Genomic DNA, 22,638 nt, shown 5'->3' with positions numbered 1-22,638 from the left:
ATGTAGCTCACTTGGTAGAGTGCTTCCCTAGTATACATGAAACCCAGGATTTGCTCTCCAGCATCACATAAAACATAGAGGGCTATAATGGCAGCACTTGGGAAGTAGAGGCAGAAGGGTTGGAAGTTCAAGGTTACCTTCAGCTACATATCCAGTTAGAGGTCAGTCTGGGTAACATTGTAAGACGTTGTGTCAAAAACACCAAAATCATAATTAGCTTACCCCTTCACACTCTGTTCAGCAGCTAAAATCAACACTACAGATATTAACAAGTGTTGGAGAAGATGTAGAGAAACTGGAGCATAAAGCTTGCTCATGCTCTAGAGGGATTTTTCTTGCATCCATCCCAAGGAAGCCTCCAGCACTGTCTGTTTTTCAGTTCTGCTAAATTCCAGTCAGTTTTCTAATAAAAACCCCTCATGCTCCAGAGGTCTCTGGTCAAAGGGACCTCCTCCCCCAAAGAAAAAGCATCCATTGTTTTCCTTCTGCCACAGCAGAGACTGGTACTGGTCCCTAAGCCATTCTCCACTGATGGTTTAGGGTAGAGCTGACCTATGTGGAGAAGGTATGACTTCTCCCAGATGTGCTGATGTTGGGGGAACTGGATCCTTCACCTAGTCATCTGTAATGAAGCTCTCCTAAGACCTCTTATGCTGAACTCTTGTTTCCTTCCCTAGTTCTTAGCCCACCTGTGATTTGTACATGCCACAGCACAGCACTCATATGAGATAGTGAAGAAGAAAAACTATCTGGGCCATTGCTGACCCTAGGGAAATGCTGCATCCAAGCCTAAGACTTCACATATATGAGTGCTAAGTGTCCTGCCTACTCAAAGCTCTTTACACTGAATCTAAGTTACTTGCAGCCAAGATCTCCTCCCAGCCCACTGAATCTATGGCCTAGAAAGCACCAGAGTTGATATGTCAAGCCTCATCCTCCCAGGGGTCACCTCTGTGCTTGTGACAGACTGTGCAGGATGACACAGGACAATGATCTAGAGAGCATGGAAAAGGTACCATGGAGCTTCATGAATTCAAGGATGTAAGGAAAGGGGCTGAGGGGCAGCTCGGATAAAGCATTCTCTCTCCCTGCTTGTTCCATCTCAGCACCACAAGCAAGTGTGTATTGAGGGGATGTCTGTGTGCAGGGGTGGGGTAATTAATGTTTGTGTACGTATAAATGTACCTGAGCTTCTTCAAATGACACATGCTGTCAGGAGGGGCATGAGTTATGGGCGAAGCAGCCTGAAGCCCAGTCCCCTTCTCACCATTAACAAATTCAGAGACCTCAGCAAGTCATTGACACTTCTCTCCACACTTTTGTGGAGGGACTAGATCAGCCAAAAAAAATTCCCTTTGCTTCTCTGGGAAAGCAGATACCTTGTTTAACATGTGCCCTCTAGTGTGGAGGCTTACAGCTCAGTGGTCTTGCTGGTGGGATGGGCAATTTCTAACCAAACGTTGCGTATCATCAGGCATGGTGGCAATCAGCAGAGGGCTAGACTCTCCCTTGGTATTGGGTACTTTTATAAGCTCATATTGGGCAATGCCAGAGGCTCAGTGCCTAACTGGGCACTCAACTGCTTGAGTGTCCAGCCACTGTCAACATAAGACACAGTCCCTGCATTAAGGAGGGAAACGCTGAAGTCACTCTGAGGCGATGTATTTTCTGAAGAAATACACAGTGCAGCCAAGAGGAGACCATGATGTAAATCTTTCCTTCTTCCAAATGCACAGAATAGAAATCTATATAGAGGCAAATCCTGGGTGTCTAAGGACCTGAAAAAAAAATCCAATTTGGTAGGTTCCACCTTACTGCCTTGCAAGTCCCTGGAAAGGCTTACTGAAATGAACACCAGAGATGGATGTCATGTCATAGCTCCCGCAGCCCCCTCAAATCACATGTCTTTCAAAGCAGGAGTTGGGCTCTTCCCCAGTTCCCTGGGGCAGGATTTGTATGTATTTATTTGCATGTGTGTGCACTTACACTTATTTTTGAGAGCAGAGGATCTACATGTCAGAAGCTTCTATTGTACAAGGGGAGGACATGTTTGAACCATGGTTCATTCACTTTGGGGTAGACTAGGAAACAGAGAAAGGTCTGTTGGCTTCCTCCTTTCTTCCCCAGGGCAGGATTTTTAGACACTGAGAGAAAGAGTGGCTGACAGCCACCTAATCAAAGCTACTCCCCTCAACCTAGCTGGGAAACTGAGGCCCAGAGGTGAAGGAAAACTGTCCCAAATCACAAAGCAAAGACTTGAAGATAGTTCCTGGTCCCCATCCGAACAAGACAGCACTATGACACGCAAGGATGCTGAAAGCTGAGCCATAATCGGCTACTGGGGTTCTAGTGCTCCGCTCTTCAAAGGAAAGGTAAGCTGCCAGTCAGGCAGCTACAAAAGGGGAATGTTGTTTGCAGAGGATCTGCAGAGACCTTGCCCCATGGATGGGTAGACATTGCTCGCCATGCCTATGTGAACAGCAGCAAGCCCTCCAGGTTCAGTTTCACTACGAGGGCTGAATCCTGTAAACAAGATTACCACCCCGGCAGACCTTCCCGGAAGAAGAAAGGCTGACCCCTCTATTAATCTGGCAGCAGGCTTTCTTCAGGCTTCCCAGAGCAGCAGCCTTGACAACAAAGCAGGTGATTCCAAGCCTGAACCCACAGTGCCCCCTTGTGGGAGTCAGCCGGAGGGACCACTTTTATTCCACCAAGGAAGATTCAGGATTGTGGCTATCAAAAGCACCCATTACTGGCCTCCACAGATGTCTCCCTCAGCCCCGTACCCTTATCTTTACTCCATACCAGATGCCCCTGCCAGGCTTGTTAAAATCCAGGGCCCCACTCTCTTTCCAGTAGTTGGCTGAGTAGGGTCCTGAAACTCTAATAAGTTATAGCAGGGGTTGTTGTGGCTAGAATGAATGTGCATGACCTTCCTTAGCTCATCAGGCTGACTGTGCTACCTCAATTCCCTGTAAACTTCAACTTCTTCATCTGCAAAATGGGGATTATAGTGCCTCTCTCCTAGACTCAGATCCCAGTATAACCTCAATAAATGTGTTCATGACTATTATGTATATATTTACAGGTGCTTACCTGTGCATGTAGATATGGAGGCCAGAGGTAGACCTCAGATCTTCTCTTAGTCTTCACCTTACTTTTTGAGACTGGGACTCTCATTAAACCTATTCCTCATCATCTAGGCATAGGCTGGGAGTACTCCCAGAAATCTGCCTGTGGCTTCCCTGGCACTAGAGTTCTAGGCAGGCACCCACTTCCGCCCAGCTTTTACGTAGGTGATAGGGATTTGAACTCAGGTCCCCATGTGTGCACAGTAAGCACTTTACCCATTAAGCACCTCCTTAGTTCTGTGCTCAGAATTTTTGTTAGCAATAGTTGTAGCATTATCATTTGCAAGCTTCTTTTGGACAAGATGTGTTGCATAAGAGACATAGGCAGAAAGGACCTTTGTGAACTCAGTCCAAGCCTCAAAGCTGTTAAAATTTCAGATGAATAAATGTCCTACTCCAAGCTACAAGGTGAACACTGGAGTGAACAGCTAAGCATTTTTAACAAACACTCACTACTCAAGCCAGCCCTTGTACCTGATATAGAGGGAGGGGTGGAGGTCCAAATGGTAAGCCCCTCTGTTGCTCTATGGCTCCTGTTGCCTAGAGACTGAGGAGCAGGAACCAGTCTGGACTCCTGGCCTGGCCCCCTTTCCCACCCAGTACACCGCTCAAATACTAGCTCATTAGCCCTCTCCTGCTGTAATCTATCATGCCTGATGAGCAGTCAAACAGTTCAAGTATTCTGTGTGGAAAAACTCAGCATGTGACAAGGACACTTGATCTACTGTTCAATCTCTAATTCTCTACATTTTCTTTTACTCAACCAAAATAATGAATGAGAAAAGCCCTCAGCCTGGCAGTCTTCCTTGGGTTGTTTCCCGAGGGCTTTTCCAAGCACCTTCTGCTCCAGCAGGTCTTACAACCTCACTCCCAGCCTGAAGACACTGGGAGACAGGGCCTCAGGTCTGGCATAGGAGGAAAGTCTGGAGGACAGAGGGACAGCTGTGTAGAGCTTTGGGCTTCAGGAGAGCTTGTGTTGAGTCAGCTGTCCTTGCTGACCTCTGTCCAGAATGGAATTTCTCCTGTAAGAACAGCAGGAATAAAGGACAACTGCCTGAAACCACCAGTCACACAGAGGATTTCCATCTCATCTCTCTTTCCCCTGACCCATGGTGTAATGGCCACTCCCTCATATACATGCTTAATCATTTTTCATGGCCTTGAATGAGAGTTTGAGCCAGATAATGTCACTTAACCGTTACCTCTGGAAACCTTCCAGGATCCAGGTTCTTATACCAAGTTTGGCTGAAGACTGCCACCATGTCCCAACCTGCTAGCCACTCCAGGAGCTAAGACATAAATAAAATACACCCTATTGTCTTACCTTCCCCTAGGTGTCAGGAGCAGGGACTGGTGGTGCACATAGTTAACTTGGCAAATGAAGGATGCGGTTGGCTACCTATGTTCAGTATCCCTATGGCAAATGACCTCACTGACAATGGTATGTCGAAAAGAAAGCAGGTTGGTTCCTGAACATTATATATAGAGGGTCTCACAACTGCAGGCTAATCTCATCCTCACTACCAACCTGGTAGTTAAAACTACCAATTGTCAGACCTCTTCAGTCTGGAAGATACACCTTCCTCTCGAGGTAAATTGTAGACCACTGACCACATAATGTACCATTTGTAACCCCACTTGCCTCAGCCCCGTGAGTTTGGTGTAAGATACTCTTAGAGCAAACAAAACATTTAACTTGGCAAGGAAGGGAAGCAGTGAAGGACAACTGAAAGCTACAAACACACGGGTGCTGGAGCCATCCAAAAGCAGCACCCCAAACGCAATGGAGACACTACACTTGCAGAACCACCTCCAGCCTCTCTCCTCACCCTTGGTGGTTCCTCCGTGGAAGGAAGCTTCCACACCACCCATCAAGAAGGCACAAGTTCTGGAGTTTTGAGTCTTGAGCTCTTGTTCTCTAGACTGACTCATTATTTCCAATTAGAGCTAAGCTGGAGGGGCTGTTTCCTTACTAGAATCAACTTTGCATTCTTCTAAGGGCTTGCCCAAAGCTGCAGAGAGCAGTGTCAGTCTAGTTATCATCATGGCTGTGACAAAGCTCCCAACATTCCCAAGCTTAATAACACAACTGCCCACAACTTAGTTTCCCCTTAGCCTCACTTCCTGTCAGTTGCTCAAGCCCTTCAGCCTCCATAGTTCTGTCATCCTGAGCCTCAAAATAACTTATGATTCAGAATGTCAGAACAGGTACCCTTCAAAGTTCTCAATGTGACATTAACCAGGACAACAAACATCAAGGGGAACTAAAAGCAGCAGAGAGGACAGACTACAGGGGACAAACTGATGAAAATGCTAACTGGCTAAGACAGAGGCTGGTTGCCAGGAAATGCCCATCCGGGCTGCCTACATCCATCACATGGGGAGATGGGCCAGTGGCTTGAGCTATTTCAACAATACCACCATCAAGGAAAGTTTACAGGCAGACTTGTAGAACTGTTTCTCTGGAGAACCTGGCCCACTCTGAGGAGCCCAGGAAGCATGCCTATCTACACAACTGTCCCTGCCTACATCAACCACAGAAAAGGCCCATATACAATTCTTGCCACCCTTCCTACTCGCCCTAGCTAGTTATCAGCTTTAATACCTGATTAAGAAAACTTATTTGTCTCTTGCTCCTTATTCTTTCCCTTTTCCTTCTCTCCCCAATCCCCTCTCCCCACCCTTCCACGTGCTCACGGCCGGCCTCTACTCTGCTCTTCAACTCTTCTCTCATTAAACTTTTCCACATGGAAAAGAAAGAAAACTCATGTGCTTGGGCAAAGGCCTTTAAATCTCAGCACTCAGGAGGCAGCTCGATCTCTGTGCTGCACTCCTTTCAACAGACCAGCTCTATATGGAACTTCCTGCCAACATCAGTCCCCCCTGTACCCATTGGATGCTCCTCTGCTTCCACACTCCAGCTCAGCAGCCAACCTCCTGTTCCAGGCTTCATCTGTGTAGCCCTGGCCATCCTGGAACCAGGTTAGCCCCTGAGATCCACCCTTGCTGGTATAAAGCTCCTGGCTTCATTCTAGCCCTTACTGTTTAGTTAGCTCATCCTACTCCATGTAACCCCGTATCCACAGATAACCAGTTCAGCCCACGGCCCACACTACTCATTTAAGGGAACAGATTCCCTAAAATAAAAGCTTCACTCCCAAGTCTGCAGTGACAAGTCACATCTTTGCTCCCCACATTGAAGTCGTTTTCCAATGAGGTCTCACCTGTACACTGCTTCAAGATGTCCCATTACAATTGTGTGAGGGCAGGAGGGGCTCAGCGATTAAGAGCATTGGTTGCTCAAGGTACCCAGGTTCACTTCCCAGCACTCCATTGCACATCACAACCATCTATTAGCCCCAGTTCCAGGGGATCCAACACCCTCACGCACACATGCAATCAAAACACCAATGCACATAAAATGTTTATTTCCCTGAAACTAGAACTACAAATGATAGTCAACCATGAGGGCATCTTCAAGAGCAAACCCCTGAACCACTCATCTGCAGTCCCAGGAAGTCGCTAGTTTTCCATCCAATGCTGTTGCATTTAATTCCCACATGGACCCATACAAATTGATTAAAAAACCTTTAGAGAAAAACTCACCTAAAAAACCATAGACTGCACATTACTTCCAGCATAAAAACAAATTTAAGCTGCAATTCCTTTCAGGTGACTCCTACCCAATCTGCCCAAACACCTGATTAACTCAGTTCAGGGTCCTGACTTTGATCCCTCCCAAAATCCAGCAAAAGCATAGGTTGCTGGACTGATGGCTATGAGCCACTGTCAGAACATTGGAGTCCTGGCCAAAGGCAGACTCAATTTCCATTGGGGTTAGACAAGATCTGGTAAGTCTGTCTTTTACAGTCTCAAGCAGATCTAGCTTCAACTAAGGCCAGAAGCCAGGTATGGGGGACAAGGAAAACACACCCGAGGAAGGCCGGCCTAGTCTACACAAGGAGTTCCAGACCAATCAAAGCTAGAGACAGACCCTTAGGCGAGTAGGGAGGAAGGCCCAGAAAACCTTTTAAGAATTAGGTTGGAGTCTTGAGACACAGAACGGGGGTCAGCAAAGACAAATGCTAACAGAGCACACACCACACTGGCCCTATACTTTACCAATGTCCTTATTTTCCCATCACCACCCTCAACAGGAGGATGTGTAAGAGCTCCTTACACCAGGCTTCCACAAAGCCCAGTGAACTCAAAGGGGAACCGCAACACCGGAGCAGCCACCAGATACTTCTAATGACCAATAAGCACCAGACTCCAGACTCGCAGAAGCTTTTTTAGTTTATTTTACCCTCAGAAATTTGCATATCACAGCAGAACATCAAGTCACCGTAGAACTACTCCTTTGGCTGTAAATGAAGAAAGAAATTCAGTCAGCGACAGCTCTGAAAAGGTTTCAAAGACAAACAAATTCTAAAAATAACTCATGCAGCACAAGTATTAACCTAAAATAGAAACCGTAAGAATGATACAAACACAGAAACTAAACTAACATTCACGTTAGAAATTAAAATAAAAAAAAAAAACAAGTCAACTTCATTGAATTTTAGACAGTCACTGTTAGTACTGTTACAAACTACACTTGCAAATCTACTTAAAAATGTTCACGTGCTTGTTCAAACTACGTCAGTAACAAGGAGTCTAGTGATCTACATAGTAGCTTGAATTATACCTGTATCCAGTCTCCACTCACTGAATCAGTGGCAGGGAAGGGGATGGGAAGGAGGAAAACAGACAGCTCATTAGTAGTCCCTTCTCAAATAGCAAAGCTATCTATGTGAAGTACATGCAATTAGATACCTCAGGTGACTACCCTGTGGTTGTGTAGAACATTCCTTGCATACCACCTTCCCTGATTACCATGACTCCAAAGTTTACAAAGTAACAAGCACTAGTGCCAGAGTGTGCCACACCCATATTGCCACTACCAGCACATGGAAGGGGGGATGCATTTGAGGCTGGGCCCTTTGGTGGGAATCTTTAGACTCCAATGGGACAACTCCACAGGATTAGGCAAGTCTTTTGAAATCTGTTCAGTTCATGTTTTATACTTTATACCAATCTTGGATACCACAAGGTATACAAGTGACAAAAATTTAGCTGAAATAAAAATCCAATTACTTTGCAAATATATGACCACCAATGCCTTGGTTTAAGCTCTAACATCAAGCAAAATAGTTTAGGCTAGCCTTTCAAAATGGTGCTAGTGAGATTACCAGCTCCACAGAACACCTTTCAGAGGGACAGGCTGGCAAAGAATCCGTGTCACACAGCCTAAAGTTCTGACTCAAAGGACAAATCTATATCAAAGATTTTACTGATCAATAGGTATAATCTGCAACACCCATGCAGTGCGTCTATGGGCAGTGTTCATTAACCAGTGCTGATAGGAAAAGTAGCAAGTCAGTTTGAGTCTGGTCTCAGGCAGACAGCTTGAAAGGTAGGCAGAAGGTAGTAGGCACATTTCTAAAACCATACAAACTTAATCCCACTGCACATTATAAATGTGGAATAGGGAGCCATTCTGACTAAAATGCATGTGATAAAATAGTACCCCAAGCTTCAGGAGGTTACCTCAAAGTTTTCTATTAGGAACAGGAGACTAGTTAACAGAAGTGCTAGAACCAGCTAGCTTGGATGCTGTTCCTAAGAGAATCTGTTAGTCTTGCAGCATCCTAGAGAGGATGGGTCACTGAAGCTATTTCCTGAATACTAGTCTCAAACTACAAATAAAAGGAGACTAGGGCACCTACCTGCCTTTAGTAGATACCTCCCTCCATCTATCCTGTCTTTTTGGGTTTCCAAAATAAATGAGAAAGCTTTTCCTTCTGCTAGTTAAGATACTACTTAAAACAGGCACTGGTGTTTTAATAAGCCATACTATGGAAACCGTCATCTAGAAGCCAACATGCAAAGCATCAGAGCCAGCTCAGTGAAGGTGGCACACCCCACACCGTGCCCAATGGCAGTACCTGCTAGATATTTCATTTCTGTTGAACAAGAAATCCAAGACAGTAGGAGAGGGGAAAAAATTCATAGAACACTTGATTACTCAGCAACCCAACACCTTAATTCCATTCTACTAGTCAAGATTAGCTAGCAAAGCTGCTATAAAGCTACTACTCAAATCACTGTGATCTCAGCTAACGGGAGAGGAAAGCAGTTTGACATCTGAAAAGCACAAGCCACATTGATCCAACTGCTTCAAAAACTATGCTAAAAAAAAACGAAATCCTCGGGAACATGATCAGCTCTCCCTTGAGGGGCCTGTGTCAATTAACATGAGAAGGAAATTCCTAGAACAATCAGGCCTTAAAAGCAGTCACTGAATCAATGTGGCCTTATGTTGGAGTGTGCTAGTCTATGAGCAGAAGAGGTGGGCCAGTCTACTCTAGGATAACTACTAGGCTACTGAGCTTCTCAAAACGTTACCTTCTGCAATCCAGAAGAGGGAAAAGAAAAACACCAAGAAAGATTATTTAGAAAAGAACACCCCTCTTCACAGACAATATTAAGCTTAACAATTAATGACACTTCTGTACCACCCATGAACCATACCTTTTTGCCAGCACCAACATTGGCCTTTGCAGTCCCCCTGACCTTCTTCATTCTGTTCTTTCGTTCTTTTCGCTGTTTGCGGGAGGTCTTTTTCTTCTCATAAAGGCCATGCTACGAGAGAAGAGTGCATCCAATGAAATCATTCCTCACCACTCTGATGGGAAAACTGAGGCAATCAGAGAACTTTGAAATAAAGCTTTACAAACCAATTCAACTTTAAAAGCTGCCAGGACACTGCTCAGCATCTTGCCTTTTAATTCCTGCTTCTCTAGTGAAGGTTGGACACCCTTACTAAGAACCCTACCCTCTCACCTCAGGTCCTAACTCACCAATCTGTTCTTGGCATTCCGGACAGAAATCTTCCCAAGGCTTTCAGCAAGATTCCCAGACCACCACTTTAAAACAGTATCTAGCCAGGTGTGGTACATGCCTCTAATCCCAGAGCTTGGAGACAGAGGCAGGCTGATCCCTGTGACTTGAAGCCAGCTAGGGTAACACCCTATTCTCAACAAACATAGCCTCAGGAAACTTTCATATCCAACTGTTATACTAGAGGATTCATCCTAGCAAGGAGAAATGGATTCAAGAAACTCCTCACATTTACAATCCTAGCACTCAGGAAACTGGGATAAAGTAGCTGCTAGTTTGTGGCTAGCCAGCACTAGAGGCCATGCCTCAAATTAACAATCCAATGAAACAAGACACCACTCTGGAGGCAGAGTTCCAGGCCAGCCTGGTCAACAGTGAGAGCCCACCTAAAGAATGAAACGAAACCAGCCAGGTCAACCCTGATCATCAACCAAGTATCAAGTTTGTTACCCATTGGACTACATGAAATTCTGTCCTAAATTTTTAAAGGTACTGTCTGTGCACTGTAACAAATATGGTAACTAAAGGACTACCAACTTTTCCTCAGCATATATGGCAGCACAGCTCAATAGAAAGCCCAGGGAAGACTGCTAAATTTCACTTTGGAAGGCCAGGTAAACTATGTGGAGATGGGTTAGTGGATAATTACAAGTTTGGCCCAAACTGCTCATTCTATTCCAATATATACTGGAAAACAAAATCTAACTTGCCATGGTAACTGAGCCTGGGCTGGAATTGCAGGCATGTATCCAGAAAGGAACTACGTCTTCAGTAGATGTAGCACAAACAAGATACCTACTCTCGCAAGTCTGTGTTTAGGCTCATTCTTCTTTGCATAATCTAAAGAATCATAGATCATGCCAAAGCCAGTTGTCTTGCCTCCACCAAAGTGGGTTCTGAATCCAAATACAAAGATGACATCTGGTGTGGTTTTGTACATCTTGGCCAGCTTTTCCCGAATTTCTGTCTTTGGTACTGTGGCCTTCCCAGGATGAAGGACATCAATGACCTAAAAAGAGGTGCTTGTTACAGTTAACTACATCTTCAAAAGCAGACATAAAGACCAAATCTTGACACCCTGACCCTTACCATCTGTTTCCTCTGAAGCAGACGGTTTGTCATGAACTTCCTGGTCCGGATGGTTACCGTGTCATTCTGCAGATAACAAACAAGTCAGTAAGATTGTTAAAACCTCGTCTTGCCTTTGCTGATATTTCACCAATTACTAGCAATGCAGTCTAGAAAAAAGCAGGAATTGGGAGCAAGCTATAAAGGAAAGGAAAGGAAAGGAAAGGAAAGGAAAAAAGCCCCAAAAAGTGGGCACCTCATAAACTACCGTGGTAGCTGGCATTCAGCAAGGCTAAGCAGACAAAACAATTTTATCAGAGACCAACTTAAATCAGCAGCTTGCAAATAGCCTTAACGACCTCGACTTGAGTACGAATCAAGTCGCCTCGATAGCACCAAACCCATTAGAGTAAAACAGCCCGCAAGTTTCGCTAAACTCAGTACTTCGCCTCTGAGAGAAATGGGCAAGGCCAGTTTTTGGCAGCCCCTTCCAACCCATCTTAATGTTCCCAAGACACACACATTCTACTCAGGCGCTAAGTTTGCTGACTTACTCGAGGGGCCCACAGGGCCAAGAACTGGAGGCGCCTTCATCACCTTGGCCTGCCAGGGCCTGCCTCACCCGTGCCCCTGAAGCTCAACAGGGATTTCCATGGCCGAGGCCCTGTAGCCCAAAGCCCGGCGTGTTCTCGACGCCCGCACCGGACAGCCGCGACCCGGCGACCCTGGGCTACCGGCCTCTGTGAGGCAGGCCGAAGCAGAGTAAGTGGGCCCTGGATGGCTGCGGCTCCAGTGGCGGGCCTGAGCAGGCAGGGATGGCGTGGATATGCGACGGATAGCGAAGAGAGCCCGAGGAGACTTACCATGATGGCTACGGTGCCCGAGCTGTAAAGGAGGAAAAGAGGACCGCTCACTGCCGACCAATCATATTAACCCGCACTGAAGGACCCCGACGTGGGGGCGTGGCCAAGGTCTCGGGGCAGACCACGCCAATGCCTGACTGAAAGTACCCAAAGTCACGCCTCACTTGCCTTTAGCTACGCCCCCAGAACTGTGGGTTGGCTGACCTGAAGGAAGGTGGATCAGCCAAACGGATTTAGGGTTACACAGTCGCGTGTTCCTTCCCGATTCACTTTCTTTTCCTCCTGCTTTTGTATTTTGTTGTTTTCCCTCCTGTTTCTGTATTTTGGTCTAAAGTGTTTTAGAGTGATGGTCTGTGCCCCATCAGAACTTGGTTCTGCTATGAAACAGACTTAAAACATTTCTCAGAAGCTCTTAACAGCTGGCTGAAGGCTCCTGACCGTATCCGTCAGTCTCCTCTCTGCCTGACAGAGCCCCCACTCCAGTCGTATAAGCCCCTAAAATCGAAAAAGCCCTTGCCACTGGGAGTGGTGGCCTGGTACTTTTTAATAAACCATTCTTTCTCTCCATGGAGAGCTGAAGGATTTGGTGGGTTTTTTGTTGCACCTACTTACAAAACACACAATTAAAAATGAACCATATAGGCTGGAGAGATGACTCAATGATTAAGAGCAGTGACTGCTCTTCCACAGGTCCTGAGTTCAATTCCCAACAACCACATGGTGGCTCACAACCATCTGTAATGGGATCTGATGCCTTTTTCTGAAGGCAACAATGTGTACACCCATACATAAAAATATATATATTTAAAATATATAGAAAAAGGAACCATACATATATAATATGTATTATACATACTGTGTAGGTATAAACATGTTATAATGTGTTTGTATATATGCTTATATACTAGATATGTAAATTTACTTATTTACACCAGGTAGAATGTAATTGAAGCACTGAGAATATGGAGGCAGAGGATGACCAGTAGGGGCTATATATGGAGATCCTTTCTCAGGAAAACACACGCGCGCGCGCGCGCGCGCGCACACACACACACACACACACACACACACACACACGTCCTTGTTTGCTATTGTACATATTACCTTTTCCCTTTAAATAACTTTATAGACCGGAGGCTTGTGTGCATAGCTATTGTCTTCAACTACTTATTTCTTCTTTGGATTGCCTACAAGGTGCTCTTCTGTTTCTTTGACAGGTGGATTTTGGCTTTCGATATCCCTTAAACAATTAGATTTTCTTCAATCACAAAGTACTTACTGATTTCTTTTTAATTTTCTATTTGACGTAACTTTTTGGGATTGTGATTAAAAAAAAAAAAAAGCGGTATTTCCCTTCTGCGGTTTTGAGAACTCCACCGGAAAAGATATTTTTTGATCTGCGCGGCCTAGGTGCATTTTCACGCAGGAGCCGCTAGGTGGCAATCTAGAGGGAGGGCTCAAAGCAGCCTGCGCAAAGCTTCTCTTTACAAAGTCCCGCGGCGGAAGAGGAAGCGGCACGTGCGGCGCTTTACGGTGGCCGAGGAGGCGGCTGCGACTTTCTTACCCCTGAACAGCAAAGCACCCCGGGAAGGTGCACAGACAGTGGTTTTTATAGTCGCAGCTTCGAGGACGGTGTCCAGGCAGCCGGCACCATGGTGAAGGAGCAGTTCCGCGAGACGGATGTGGCTAAGAAAATGTAAGGACGCAGCCAGAGGGGTGGGGGTGAGGTGGAGGCTGAGGTCCCGGGTCCCAGAGGGTCCCAGGTGAGGGACAGTTAAGGGAGCGAAGAAGTTACATGGTGGAATTGCAGATCCTGGAAAGGACGAAGTGAGGTTGGGGTGTATCCCTGAAGTGAAGTGGAGAAAGTGGGATGGACAGAGCAGGGTCGGGACGGGTATTCTGGGTCAAGATGCCACCTCCCGAATCCCTGCGCGGACTCGTCTCAGCGAGCCTTTTCCCGTGGCACGAGGAGACAGTGTGTGCTGACTCAAGGTTGCCAGCTGGAAAGTGGCTTCACAGGCAGCTAGGTGGCAGACTTAGGAACCAGGCAGCTATTCTGGGCTCTCTGCTTCAAAGCTTAGCTATTAAGCCCTAGACTCTCATTATGATAACTTTTCAGTTATTTTTTTTTTTGGCGGGGGAGGCTTAAGGCGCAATTTTTTCATTAAACTTACATAGAGAGTGTACTGAGGCCCGCGTTGTGCACCAAAGACTCTGCACGATTGCAGTCTTTCTGCTTGGTCTATTAGAGGAGACAAATCAGCCATGGCTGTGGCAAATGCAAAGACAAGCAGAGGGCACCGAAAGCACCAAGTAGTGAATAAGTCCGGGCCCAGTGCAGACCAGGCCTCTTTCAGAACTCATTTTGGAGGGACAGGGTGGGCTGATGGAAGTGAAGCAGGGGCCTTACACTACGTGAGTCTTGTAAGCTGTGTCGGACTGCTGGAGTGCTTGACCAGGACAGAGTTTGAGGCTATGGCAGGGCTCCAGACTGGCAATGATGACGACTCGAGCTGGGACCAGGGGTCTGAGGGTGGATGTGGGGACACTGGAGAGAAGTGGATTTAAAGGGGTATAGGGCATAAAATGGAAGAGACAGAGGTATGAACAAGATGAGATTGACTGAATTCTGTGTTGGTCACCATTCACTGGGATAGGCATCTTACCTGGGTGACCTCCCAGCTCTTCTGAGTGTCCACCCATTTCTGTCCTTCACAGCCACCCTACTCACATAAAAGGATCCTCACACAGCAGCCCAGAGATGCTCTTAGAACAAAGACAAGGTCAAGCGAGATGGCGCAAGCCTATACTTACAACACTCAGGCCAACGCAGGAGGTCAGGCGTTTGAGGCTAGTCTAAGCCACAGAGCAAGAACCATCCTTTCAGTGTGAACCAGATCTATGTCACTGGGATCTTCTAGCAGCACTGACACGTGATTCCCTCCTAATTCCCAAACCCTGCCTGCAGGCCTTACTAGGCTCATCTTGTACCCTTAGCGATCTGCGCACCACTGTGCCACTTGTCTATGATTCTTGAGTGATGCCCAGTGCATGTGGGCCAAGGGATCTTTACCTTCTGCTTCAAATGTTCATTCTCCTAACTGCCCCTTCCTACTTAGAATTCAGCTAGAAGGTCACCTTTGCAGAGAAGCATTCTGACCAGACCCTGGTGTCCTCTCAGACTGTACCATTCCATGTCATTTTAATTCTCTGTAACTTTTATGAACAGTTACCACTGCATAGGACATTGGTTCCCACTCTCCCTCCCCCGTCCCACCACTCAAAACAGATAGTTACCTATGAAGATGTTAAGTCCTTTATTCAAAGTGGCACAGTATCTCTAGATAAACTCTCTGTCCATGCACATGGCTGTTTGACTGTGTTTCTTAGAAAATAGCAAAGGGCCGGGAAGCCTGTACGAGTGTGAGATAGACATAACTTTTCAGATACACTGAGCTGGAAATGCCCACGCCCTGTTGGCTAAAGGCGGCTAACCTAAAGAGATTTGGAAGACTATACAAAGGAAATCCCCGAGAGGATTGTACAGTGAAAAGAAGAGGGTTATGACCCAGAATGGCGGTCCACTGTCTAGAGGAAACCTCACAAGACACTAAAGGACTAAATGAAGACAGTAAAAAAGGAGAGTATAAGTAGAGGAGAGGAACGATTGGGAGTAGGGAACCCTGATTGCAGAGACAGGGAAGCAAGTCCAGATGGGGAAGAGAGTGGGGTGAACCCCCAGTGCCCGCAGAACAGTAACCTGAGAAAGGTATGTTCATCCTTAAGACCACCCACCAAGGGAGTGACCTTGAGAGCAATAACATTCTTTTTTCTTTTTTCTTTTTTTCGGAGCTGGGGACCGAACCCAGGGCCTTGCGCTTGCTAGGCAAGCGCTCTACCACTGAGCTAAATCCCCAACCCAGGAATAACATTTCATGAGGAAAATAGAAACTCTTTCCCATAGGATAAAAAGACATTTTGAAGGAGGACCCAATTATTAAACTATATTTGGGTCAGGGAACGAGACTGTGCAGCGAGTCAGAAGGACAGGTTGGTTTTGGTTGTGCCCGTGCGTGTGTGCCTAGATCCATGGGCTTTGATATAACTTTCCTCTGTTCCCACTGCAGAAGCCATATCTGTTTTGGAATGAAGTCCCCTGAGGAGATGCGCCAGCAGGCACATATCCAGGTTGTCAGTAAGAACCTGTACAGCCAAGACAACAACCATGCCCCCTTGTTGTATGGAGTGCTTGACCATAGAATGGTAAGGCCCTGTCCCTCCCAGTGTTCCACAGTCGACACACTAAAGGCTTAGTCCCGACTGGTTGTGAGAAATGAGGATTGGGCTCCTTTCTTGTGCTCTCCACTAATGGCTGGGTGTTCTTTCCTCCAAAGGGGACAAGTGAAAAGGATCGTCCTTGTGAGACCTGTGGGAAGAACCTGGCAGACTGTCTGGGCCACTATGGGTACATTGATCTAGAGCTGCCGTGCTTTCATGTCGGGTACTTCAGAGCTGTCATTGGCATTTTACAGGTAAGCAAGGGAGAAGTTCAGCAGTGCTTGGTCAGGGGCGTTGGCATGAACTGGAACTATGACTGGGGAGGGGCATACCCAGGAGAAGTTTTTATACTAAGTACATCGTATTCTACTCTTGCATTATTTTAAATTTCATACAGATTCTGTAATGTTCTCTTTCCCTTAAGAAAGTAATAGCTGGCAGAGGAGATGGCTTAATGGGTAAAGGCATTTGATGCCAATCTGAGCACCTGAGTTCAATTGCCAGTCCCATGTTGTTGAAGGAGAGTGCTGACTCCTAAGGTCCTCTGATCTCCACACATAAGCTGTAGCTCACACTGAAATAAATGCATGTTAAAAGAAAAAAATCCGCCCAAATGAAAGTGGTAGTTTACTCATTGCAAACAGTGCTAAGCTAGGCTTAACATACACCATAATCTTAGCACTCAAGAAGCAGAAAAGGAGAATCCCAGGTCCAAGACCAGCCTGGGCTGTGTGATGAACCCTTGTCTTAAGGTCTGAAAAGTCCAGATTGCAACTGTTAAAAAAAAACTACAGGAGTGGTGATGTGCACGTGTAATCACAGGGACAGAGGAGCAGAGTCAGGAGGATTGCAGATTTGAAGCTAGCTTGAGACATGTGAGTTCAAGATCAGCCTGATTTAAATAACAAGGGCAGTAGGGTAGATACAGTTCATTAATAAGCATGCGTAGCATGCAGAAGACCCTAGGCTCAATCCCAAACACTGTACCAAAGTGATAACAATTCCAACGACACAGAAAGCACAAAGAAAATACAGCGACAAGATCTTGCCAACAAAGCGGTGACATTTAGTAATATTATTTATTTGTTTCATGTGCGCTTGTTGCACGCACTCAATAGGGGTCAGGATAACTCTCGGGAGTCAGTTTCTCTTAGTGCCTTGTGGCTCCCAGGGATTGGACTCGGGTCATTAGGCTTGGCCTCGAGCACTGCCCGATGCTCTGTCTTAGTAGTTTCGGAAGTGTCATTTTTAAAGAGGAGGGATTGTTTACCCTCTTATCTCTGTCTCCATTCTGTTTAACCTTTGAAAGATGATCTGCAAAACCTGCTGCCACATTATGCTGTCCCAGGAAGAGAAGCAGCAGTTTCTAGATTTCCTGAAGAGGCCTGGCCTAACCTACCTGCAGAAGCGAGGCCTGAAGAAGAAGATCTCAGACAAGTGCCGGAAGAAAAGCACTTGTCACTACTGTGGTGCTTTTAATGGTGAGGCGATTGCCCAAACTCAGTGATGGCCCTTCTGCTCACTCTTTGTTTCTGGGCTTGATCCGGTATGATGTCTTTAAATCAGCTGTTTTCCTATGATTTCCTGTGATTACGGGGCCAGCAGCCAGTGTGTTCCTAGAAAATGTTTCTCTCCCTTGATTGCCGTCGCAGTTTTGTTAGACTATAACCTTTAGATAGCATAGCTGAGAACCTGACTATTTTAATCCTTGGTAAATTAATTCACTCTTGTAGGTACTGTAAAGAAATGTGGTTTGCTGAAGATAATTCATGAAAAATACAAGACAAACAAAAAAGTTGTGGATCCCATTGTATCAAACTTCCTGCAGTCTTTTGAGACAGCCATTGAGCATAACAAAGAGGTTGAACCACTGCTAGGAAGGGCCCAGGTGAGTTGGAAATGTGTGCTGGGCCTTCGCCTGCACCTCTCAAACATCATGCCGGGCCACACACATGCACACACATGCACACAAACTCATCCCTTTCCCCTTCCACTCTCCACCCCCAGTGTACCCTCAGTCTTCAGACGGTAACGAGGGTTTTATGCCTCTGCCCTTAGCACCTCCCATGACTGAGATGGGTGTATATCTGGTGCAAAGTCTATTTGAGTTGGCTTTCTCACTCTACTTGTTTGGTTGTGATTTCCCGTTAGTGTTTTCTTTCCTAGTGGTGGTGGGAGAGTAGACAGGTTCTCGGTGTAGCCCAGGATCTTCCATTCCCATAACTTTTCAGTCTCCTAAGTGCTGGCATTCCAGGCTTGTACTCCCACACCCAGAAGAACCTATGGCAATTGGACAGAAATTATAGTCTGTCCCCAAAAGACTAGTGAGTCCTCAAACTCCTGTCACACAGTGTATGTCCCGACGTGGTGAACGGTCCCTCCATAGAGGTCGGCAATCTCCCACATCTTCTACCTGCTTCCCGTGTTCCTTACCTGTAGTTCCTGGTCTCTGCGCTGGTCTGTGGTTCAGTTGCCAGCAGCCTCTTTCCAGTCCAGTGCCCCAGAGAGCTGCTCTTGCTAATAAGTGTCTTAGACTTTACAGTCCTTGGGCCTTTCAGTTCCATGACATTCCAGTGTCCTGTCTCGCTGCAGCTGGTTCTCTCTCTGTCCCTTTCCTACCATTTCTCAATGGACTTGAAGATTTCCTACCTTATTTTATCATGTGGTAGGGAGGTGTTCATGGCTGGAAGACAGGAGCTCCTTAACCTGTGTCATCCCTGCTGTCCACAGTTGCCTTCCATGCTTTGGGGTCCTGATGGCAGTAGCTATGCAGACGTTTCTTTCTAACTTTGTTTCTTTCCTAGACCCTTTAGGACATGTTTGTTAATGTCAACTTAAGTAACATTTCATTATAACTAATTATATATATATATATATATATATATATATATATATATGATTTTATTTACTTATTTTCTGTGAGTACATGTGGCTGTCTTCAGACACACCAGAAGAGGGCATCAGATCCCGTCACAGATGGTTGTGAGCCACCATGTGGTTGCTGGGAATTGAACTCAGGACCTCTGGGAGAGCAGTCAGTGCTCCTTTTCGCGGCAAGGTCTTTCTTTGTCAGTGTTTCTCGATCTGCATTTTGACCACAGGGATCCAACAACCCTTTCACACAGGTCACCTGAGACCATTGGAAAACACAGTAACAAAATTACAGTTAGGAAGTAATAATGAAAATAATTTTGTGGTTGGGGATCACCACCGTATGAGGAACTGTATTAAAGAATCAAAGCACTAGGAAGGTTGAGAACCGCTGTTCTATGTAGTCCTGGCTGTCCTGGAACTCACTACGTAGACCAAGCTGGTCTGCCTCTGTTTCCCAAAAGCTGGTATTAAAGGTGTATGACACCATGCTTGGCTACATTCTTAGGATCTTTAGATCTCTGATCACTTGCATAGTTTGTAATAAGTTAGCAACTCATATCTTAACATTTTTAATATAATAATTTTATGTTCACATATGCGTGCAATATATTTTCATCATATTCACCCTACTTTTCTTCTACATCCCCTCAGATTCATGGCTTGTCCCTTCCTACCTTCATGATCTTTGTCTTTTTATTAACCCACCAAGTCAAATTTATGCTGCCCATGTATCAAGAGTGAGGTCATCACTGGAGCACGGTTAACCCAACAGGAGCCACACCCTTAAAGAGAATTGGCTCTTCTTTTCCTAAGGGCTATCAACTAGCAATGGTTCCTCAGCTAGGAGTGGAGTCTTGTGAGCCCTGGCCTCCTTCACAGTCTAACACTTTTTTTTTTTTTTTTTTTTTGGTTTTTTTTTTTCGGAGCTGGGGATCGAACCCAGGGCCTTGCGCTTCCTAGGCAAGCGCTCTACCACTGAGCTAAATCCCCAGCCGCCACAGTCTAACACTTAATGAGCTTAATTCAAAAGTAATGCATATAAGCTTATTAAGAAAAATTCGATTATAATAAAAAGAAAGATTCAGTCAGTTAAGTGCTTGCAAAAGGATTTGTGATGAATATCTAGAACTCAAATGTCAAGCCAGTGTGATGGTATGTGCTTATAATCCCAGCCGTGGGGAAGCAGAGACAGGCGTAACCCTAGGGCTTGGCTGGCCAGCCTGCCCTAGGCAATTCTCCATTACATAGTAAGCTTGAGGCTATTTGGGATCCTGTCTCCAAGCAAAGCAGACAGGGAAGGATAACCTTACCAACCTGAAAAAAACTAACCTACTCTCCCTATTCCTTCCTACTTCCTGTAGGAGAACTTGAATCCCTTAGTAGTTCTGAACTTGTTTAAGCGCATCCCAGCTGAAGATGTCCCGTTACTTCTGATGAACCCAGAAGCTGGAAAGCCCTCTGATTTGATTCTCACCCGACTTTTGGTGCCTCCCCTGTGTATCAGACCTTCTGTCGTGAGTGATTTGAAGTCTGGAACCAATGAAGATGATCTGACAATGAAACTGACCGAGATCATTTTCCTAAATGATGTTATTAAAAAGGTCAGTGTCTCCCGTTAACCTTTGCATCCTGCAGTGGCTGCATCTGGAGATGTTGCTTAGTTTCAGTTGGCGAAGACGCAGAGAACAGGCTTGTTTCTGATCTCTACTCTAGCACCGCATCTCTGGAGCCAAGACACAGATGATCATGGAGGACTGGGATTTCCTGCAGCTACAGTGTGCCCTCTATATCAACAGTGAGCTCTCTGGCATCCCTCTCAACATGGCACCTAAGAAGTGGACTCGAGGCTTTGTCCAGCGTCTGAAGGGGAAGCAGGGTAGGCTCCTGACAGGATGTGCCATTGTCACCTCGTGAGGGAGTAGATGTCTGTTCCGATAACTGCCAAACAGCACAGTGTGTCGTGGAACTCATGATGTGTTTTGATTTATTTAGGTCGATTTAGAGGTAATCTGTCAGGGAAGAGGGTGGATTTTTCTGGCCGAACAGTCATCTCACCTGACCCCAACCTCCGCATTGATGAAGTAGCTGTGCCAGTTCATGTGGCCAAAATTCTAACTTTTCCTGAGAAGGTTCGTAGCATTCAGCTGCCCAGTTCTTTGGTTTCAGTGCAGTGTTTCCTATCGGATGGGTCATGCTACACATACAGGCAAATCCCCAGAAACACACAGCTTTGTGAGAAGATCTCATTCCTCTTTGTTTATGGGGGTTTTGTTTGTTTTGAAATGGGTGCCCTGTCTGCGTACATCTGCAGGACAGAAGGGGGCATCAGATCCAGATGGTGGTTATCCACCATGAGAAATTGCTGGAAATTGAGTTCAGTGCTCTTAACCCCTCCGCCATCTCTCCATCTCACTTTAAACACACACAGCACACACAGTAACATCTACACTGGCATAGTCATCATTGTAGCTGGCGCTTGTTGGATGTTTGTTGTAGTTGTAGAGGTCTAACCTCGGACCACTGGTGCCAGTCACATAAGCACTCAACCGTTGACTTGCACCCTCTCCACAGACCAAAAGCAGCCTCTCACCGACTCTAAGGAGACAGTTATTATCAAATAGCTATAGTGAATAATAGCTTTTTGTTTTTTAAGATTTTATTTATTTTACCTACACTGTTGCTCTCTTCAGACACACCAGAAGAGGGCATCGGATCCCATTACAGACGGTTGTGAGCCACCATGTGGTTGCTGGGAGTTGAACTCAGGACCTCTGGAAGAGCAGTCAGTGCTCTTAACCGCTGAGCCATCTCTCCAGCCCATTGATAATAGTTTAAGTGTTTTGGTTTTTGGTAAGGTGTGGTTTGTTTTTTTTTTTTTTTTTTTTTTTTTTTGAGACAGGGTCTCACTCACTATGTAACCCTGGCTGTTCTGGAGTTCACTATGTGGACCAGGCAGGCCTTGAACTCACAGAGCTCCTCCTGTTTCTGCCTCCCAAGTGTTGGGATTAAAGGCATGTGCCACCTCTGCCCAGATCAGCTTTTTAAGGTTTTAAAGGGAAGATTGATAATGTGTCTAAGTTACTTTCGTTGTATTTTGTTTTTATTCTGATTGCATATATGTGTGTACACTTACATGAGTGTGAGTGTACATGACCTATAGTGTGCATTTTACCAAACCAAGGAGCCACCTCACCAGTTCTTACCAAATTGCTGTCAGAGACAGCTGCAAATGAAAACAGAACACTTCTTTATATTTGCAAAACAAAAAGAGTCAGCTTTTCCTTTTGATGTTTTTTTCCCTTTTGTCTACGTTCTATAGTTGAAGGCCTCATCTCAGGTTCATTCAGCAGTGTTTTTTGTTTGTTTGTTTTTTTGGTTTTTTTTTTTTTTTTTGGAGCTGGGGACCGAACCCAGGGCCTTGCGCTTCCTAGGTAAGCGCTCTACCACTGAGCTAAATCCCCAGCCCCTCAGCAGTGTTTTAA

The 22,638-nt window shown here is 45.8% G+C and overlaps 2 protein-coding genes across 7 annotated transcripts in view; one reads left to right on the top strand and one right to left on the bottom strand.

Moving 5' to 3' along the window:
* Positions 1–7,409: 7,409 nt before the first annotated feature.
* Positions 7,410–13,127, bottom strand: Rps24 (ribosomal protein S24). 6 transcript variants are annotated; one of them, XM_006252531.5, is made up of 7 exons: positions 12,005–12,180; positions 11,163–11,228; positions 10,873–11,082; positions 9,705–9,815; positions 9,119–9,136; positions 7,819–7,838; positions 7,410–7,495 (listed from the first exon to the last, which is right to left on the bottom strand). In XM_006252531.5, the coding sequence occupies exons 1-5, from the start codon at positions 12,005–12,007 to the stop codon at positions 9,131–9,133; spliced, it is 396 nt and encodes a 131-aa protein (XP_006252593.1). In that variant the 5' UTR covers positions 12,008–12,180; the 3' UTR covers positions 7,410–7,495; positions 7,819–7,838; positions 9,119–9,130. The 6 variants fall into 6 exon arrangements, with proteins under 6 accessions (XP_006252593.1, XP_006252595.1, XP_063131846.1 ...); XM_006252533.4 differs by lacking the exon at positions 9,119–9,136; NM_031112.1 differs by lacking the exons at positions 7,819–7,838; positions 9,119–9,136 and having other exon boundaries at positions 7,452–7,495; positions 12,005–12,039.
* Positions 13,128–13,495: 368 nt separating this feature from the next.
* Polr3a (RNA polymerase III subunit A) overlaps positions 13,496–22,638 on the top strand; it is a 38,995-nt gene continuing 29,852 nt past the window's right edge. Inside the window, exons 1-8 of the mRNA NM_001414889.1 lie at positions 13,496–13,700; positions 16,132–16,267; positions 16,399–16,536; positions 17,592–17,763; positions 18,016–18,170; positions 20,518–20,757; positions 20,870–21,032; positions 21,149–21,285. Of these exons, the coding sequence (NP_001401818.1) occupies positions 13,657–13,700; positions 16,132–16,267; positions 16,399–16,536; positions 17,592–17,763; positions 18,016–18,170; positions 20,518–20,757; positions 20,870–21,032; positions 21,149–21,285 (1,185 nt within the window). The 5' untranslated portion in view covers positions 13,496–13,656. The remainder of the gene's footprint in view (positions 13,701–16,131; positions 16,268–16,398; positions 16,537–17,591; positions 17,764–18,015; positions 18,171–20,517; positions 20,758–20,869; positions 21,033–21,148; positions 21,286–22,638) is intronic.

Source organism: Rattus norvegicus, chromosome 16 (assembly GCF_036323735.1).
Source record: "Rattus norvegicus strain BN/NHsdMcwi chromosome 16, GRCr8, whole genome shotgun sequence".
NCBI lineage: Eukaryota > Metazoa > Chordata > Mammalia > Rodentia > Muridae > Rattus > Rattus norvegicus.
The sequence above is the reverse complement of the archived record's forward strand: the minus strand, read 5'-3'. Positions and strand labels throughout refer to the sequence as shown.